Source organism: Theropithecus gelada, unplaced genomic scaffold, assembly GCF_003255815.1.
Source record: "Theropithecus gelada isolate Dixy unplaced genomic scaffold, Tgel_1.0 HiC_scaffold_2275, whole genome shotgun sequence".
Lineage (NCBI taxonomy): Eukaryota > Metazoa > Chordata > Mammalia > Primates > Cercopithecidae > Theropithecus > Theropithecus gelada.
In genome coordinates this window covers 1,024-5,879 of record NW_020258729.1, presented here as the reverse complement: position 1 = coordinate 5,879, position 4,856 = coordinate 1,024, and the positions used below count along the sequence as shown (strand labels likewise).

The 4,856-nt window shown below is 48.9% G+C and overlaps 1 protein-coding gene across 2 annotated transcripts; it reads right to left on the bottom strand.

Moving 5' to 3' along the window:
* Nucleotides 1–1,467: 1,467 nt before the first annotated feature.
* LOC112617528 (somatotropin-like) lies at nucleotides 1,468–3,191 on the bottom strand. Of its 2 annotated transcripts, XM_025374282.1 has the most exons (5): nucleotides 3,051–3,191; nucleotides 2,629–2,789; nucleotides 2,276–2,395; nucleotides 2,024–2,182; nucleotides 1,468–1,771 (listed from the first exon to the last, which is right to left on the bottom strand). In XM_025374282.1, exons 1-5 carry the CDS (start codon nucleotides 3,058–3,060, stop codon nucleotides 1,700–1,702), a joined length of 522 nt encoding a protein of 173 aa, XP_025230067.1. In that variant the 5' UTR covers nucleotides 3,061–3,191; the 3' UTR covers nucleotides 1,468–1,699. The 2 variants fall into 2 exon arrangements, with proteins under 2 accessions (XP_025230067.1, XP_025230066.1); XM_025374281.1 differs by having other exon boundaries at nucleotides 1,569–2,182.
* Nucleotides 3,192–4,856: the final 1,665 nt, after the last annotated feature.

Below are 4,856 nucleotides of genomic sequence, written 5' to 3'. Positions count from 1 at the left end.
TCTTGTTATCAAGAAAATTTATTATAGTACATAAGAATCAGAACTTCTAAAGAAGATTAATTAGGGAGTTGATTATTTGCATTGCAGAATAATTCCTGACTTCATGAAATCATTTTTGGATACTAGAGTTCCTGTGAGCATTTTAGTATCGATTTATAGGTCACCAGTCACTTAGCCAAAGTGCTTGGGAGAGTAAAATCTTAACCCTAAAGAGCTAATCACCACTCTTTAGTGCTTATTTGGAAATAATAAACATCTGATATGTTTATATTTCCTTATTGCCATTAGAAAAACAATATAATTTCACTACAGGTGTTTAGACATGCCATCAGAAAACACAAAACATCCAAAAATTCAATGCAGAAATAACTACAATTTGAGTACTATAATACGTCAAAAATATCGTTGCATTTAATCCTCAAATAATCCTTGTAAAGCAATATTATTATCTCAGCTTGGTCAAGTAATTTATTCAGGAGCAACAAATTACGTACAACCCAAATCTTTCTGATTCTTTCCCTTACACCAAGTTACCCCAATCAACATCACTTAGAACAAACTTGCTCACAAACAGCTTGGAGACCATGTGTGTTTGGGTTAATTTTTGCCCTTAATATATTTTCAGTATGTGTTGCCAGTGTTTAAATGTTAGATTTCACATAAAAGCCTGGATGTCCTGGCTGTCTCAAAAGAATCAGAAGGTCTGGAAGCCCAGTCCCTGCAGTCCTGATGGTGACAGGCTGGGTGGGTCCTACCTCAGCAGGGGCTTGAGTTCTGTAGATTGTGCTGGTTCCCACCCGTCTGTGTTGCATTCCCCAAAGGAAAGCGAGTGTCATCGGGGATTTATCCCCTCCCATCCAGCCCTCATTGCTTACGTTGTTATCTACCTGACACCTGTTGTCACTGCATTTGCAACCCCAAATAAAATCTCTCTTCCACTTCCCTTGCCCAAATTCAGATTCCAAATACTCTGGTTCTGTATGTCTGAAACTCATTTTTGCATTGTTTTCATTTCCCAAAGTAGTTGGGCTTAAGGAAAATTCATCTTAGAATTCTTCTGCCCAGAAGTAGTTCTATGACATTGTTTCCTCACCTGTTGGGGAGTTTTTGCCTGTGCACTTAATAGCCCGTCTTGTTTTCATTTCTTCCTGCTCCTGGAGGGCCAGGTTTGGTGTTGCTGGTGATGGTGGAGGAGGAAGAAATGACTTCAAGTTATCTCTGGGATGACCAATGAGCTATGACCAGCAAGCTGGGACCACTGACCTGGTGGAGTGGCCTTAGTGAGTAATAGACAGCAGTGATGTGTCAGCTTTCTTCTGGTGCAGAAACAACCAAATCTCTTATATTTCAGTGGCCTGGTTCCCAATAGACCCTGCAGGCCCTACAGGTCATCTTCCCAAGCTGCCCCTTGCTTCACACCACCACCTTCCACTCCATAATATTATAGAAGGACACCTAGTCAGACAAAATGATACAACTTAATTTTATTAGGTCAAGGCTGGTGGGCACTGAAGTGGCACCTTCTGGGGCCAGGAGAGGCACTGGGAAGAGTTGCAGGATGCCACACGGGCACCTAGAAGCCACAGCTGCCCTCCACAGAGCGGCACTGCGCCATGCGCAGGAATGTCTCGACCTTGTCCATGTTCCTCCTGAAGCAGTGGAGCAGCCTGTAGTTCTCAAGCAGTGCATCATTGTTGTGTCAGTTTGTGTCAAACTTGCTGTAGGTCTGCTTGAAGACCTGCCCAGTCCGGGGGCTGCCATCTTCCAGCCTCTGCAAAGTGAAGGAAAAGAAGGAGAGGTCAAGTGCTTGGTCACTGTTCCCTCCCTGTCTCATTCATTCATTTTCCTCCCTTCCCTTCAGGGTGTAGAGAAAGGCCTGGAGGATTCACCAGGGAAATGAAGACTAAGGTGAGTTCTCTTGGGTCAGGGCCTGACTGCTAAAAAGAGGGCAGCAGTGTTTCTCTCTCCCAGCCCTCGAAGCCAGTGGCGTTCCAGGGTTGGGGACCCCTGGAACCACTGTCACCCCCATCAGCGTTTGAATGCCTTCCTCTAGGCTTTTTAGGAGGTCATAGACGTCGCTGTCCGAGGTGCCACACACCAGCCTGTTGGCAAACACACTCCTGAGGAACTGCACGGGCTCCAGCCAGGACTGGATGAGGGAGATGCGGAGCAGCTCTAGGTTCTGCAGGGGAAGGACCGGCAGTGGCTGTGCTGCCCAGGGCCTCTGACCACAGGTCTCCTGCATCCCTGCCTTGGGGAGAAGGCATCCACTCACGGATTTCTGCTGCTTTTCCTCCATGTTGGAGGGTGTGGGAATAGACTCTGAGGAACAGAGGGAGGTCTGGGGGTTCTGCAGGAATGAATACTTCTGTTCCTTTGGGATATAGGCTTCTTCCTGGGAGAAGGAACCCCCCCACCCCACCAACCAAGAAGGATCGCCGGTTTCTATGCTGGAGACCAGCTCCCATTGTTACTTTTCTGGGAACCTCACTCAGCATATGGTCATCTGCCTGCGTTTTCGCTTCAGAAAAGAATCCTGAGCTCTTAGTCTCCTCCCATTACTTCCCAGCGGGGGTAAGTCACCCCTTCTTGCCACCCATGTTGCGCCCCCATTCCCCAGGAGCTTACAAACTTCTGGTAGGTGTCAAAGGCCAGCTGGTGCAGGCGATGGGCGTGGAGCATAGCGTTGTCAAAAAACCTGGATAAGGGAACGGATTGGACGGCACCGGCCTGTTGAAGCCATGGCAGGCAAAGCAGGGCAAAAGCCAGGATCTGGGAGGTCCGGGAGCCTGGGGAGAGACCGGAGGGCAACGGAGGGAGCCGAAGAGCAAGAGGCTAGCACTCTCCCTGCCCCCGGAATTTTTTTTTTCTCTCTCCCCATCCCTCCAGGAATCAGGAACATTCTGAGATTGGCCAAAAATCTGGGCTTAGATGGCGATACTCACATTCAGAAGCCCCAAACCTGAGGGTTAGTGCCCCCGTTCCATCTACATGGCGCCACCTCTCCCCTTGGGACACATCGTGTCGAAAGGGATTTTAGGGGCGCTTACCTGCAGCCATTGCAGCTAGGTGAGCTGTCCACAGGACCCTGAGTGGTTCAGGGAGTTGGGCCTTGGGATCCTGGAGCTGGTCTCTTGTGGGCCCTTTTTATACCCTGGCCCCTTATCTCTCGCTGCTTGACCCCACTTGTTTCTCTGTACGTCACTGACGTGCCTGTGCTAATGGATAATTTAGAAGTTCCTCCCACACATGCTGGGATCATGCCCCCTGGCTTGTCATCTTTCTCTTCCCATCGTCACCAGCATTGTGAGGGTTGTGCCCAGAGTGTCAGCCAGAGATACCACTCAACCTGTCCTCTCTTTAAGGGTCAGGTGGGTGCCCTCTGGCAGCACGCCATGGTGGAAAACCTGAACGTGGGGAAGGATGTCAGGATAGCCAGTCCTCGAGACCCCTACAGACCCCATCCCACTCTCTATCCTATCCCTTTCCTCCTCCCCACATGTTTCCCCTCCACCCTAGCAGAGAGAATGTACATTTTGGGAAAAGGTGCCAAACATATCCAATAAATTGTGGGGGTTCTGGGCACGATTCAGTCTTGAATTCCACTTTTGCTGATTCCTCCCGGGCCCGCCTGAGGCAGCTGGATGCAGTGCTAATACTGACCACTAGAGGGAACCAACCCCACACTTTGCTCTCCCCTTTCCCTGAGCCTTGGGGTGGGGGTGGGGGCTCCCCCAGGTCCCTGGGGAGGAAGAACCCAGACTCAAGGTATTGCCCCAGCTCCTTGGACCTGCAGCAGAGATACAAGCCAAGAAACAGAAATCCCGGGGACAGACACGGACCACAATCGCTTCCTCCCCTAGCCCTGAAATCATCAGAGAATCTCAAAGTTAGAAGAGCTCTTGAAGGTTTAAGTGTCTTTCCCGGTTTTGGAACTCAGAACACATCAGGCAGAAAGATGCCCTATGCAGCCGTGGAAGCCCTTCCTCTTTTTTCTCCCCCTCCTTTCCAGAGCTGTATAGAGCTTATCCAGTTGCCAAGGGCCTGCCTATGCATTCTCACGTCTGACCTGCCACTTGTCTTGTGTAGTAGGTATTATTATCATCCCGTTTCACAGATCAGGAGACTGAGGCTGAGAGAGACTGATTGCATGAGGTACCTCAGCCAGGGCAGCAGATCTCCACAACCTTGCTCTTCCCACATAGTGTCATTCAAAGTCCTTTCTCCAGGCCGGGCACGGTGGCTCATGCCTGTAATCCCAGCACTTTGGGAGGCTGAGGTGTGTGGATCACTTGAGGTCAGAAGTTCAAGGACAGACTAGCCAACATGGCAATACTCCCTCTCTACTAAAAATACAAAAGTAGCTGGGCATGGTGGCACAAGCCTTTAATCCCAGTTACTCGGGAGGGTGAGGTGGTAGAATCACTTGAACCCAGGAGGCAGAGGTTGCAGTGAGCCAAGATCGGGCCACTGCACTCCAGCTTTGGGGACAGAAGGAGACTCCCTCTCAAAAAAAAAAAAAGTCCTTTTTCCAGAGCAGGTAGTGTGGTGCTACTCAGTTACATACTTATTTTAGTTTCTTTCTTTTCTTTCCTCCCTTCCTTTCTTTCCTCCCTTTCTTTCTTTCTTTCTCTCTCTCTCTTTCTTTCTTTCTTTCTTTCTTTCTTTCTTTCTTTCTTTCTTTCTTTCTTTCTCTCTCTCTCTCTCTTTCTCTTTCTTTCTTTCTTTCTTTCTTTCTTTCTTTCTTTCTTTCTTTCTTTCTTTCTTTCTTTCTTTCTTTCTTTCAATGGAGTCTCATTCTGTCATCCAGGCTGCAGTGCAGTGGCATGATCTTGCCTCACTGCAACCTCCACCTC

Coding starts and splice junctions, on each gene's coding strand:
- LOC112617528 (XM_025374281.1), bottom strand. Junction 2,396..2,628: donor TTGACACCTACCAGAAGTTT/GTAAGCTCCTGG, acceptor TCCTTCTCCCAG/GAAGAAGCCTATATCCCAAA. Junction 2,183..2,275: donor AGGAAAAGCAGCAGAAATCC/GTGAGTGGATGC, acceptor CTTCCCCTGCAG/AACCTAGAGCTGCTCCGCAT.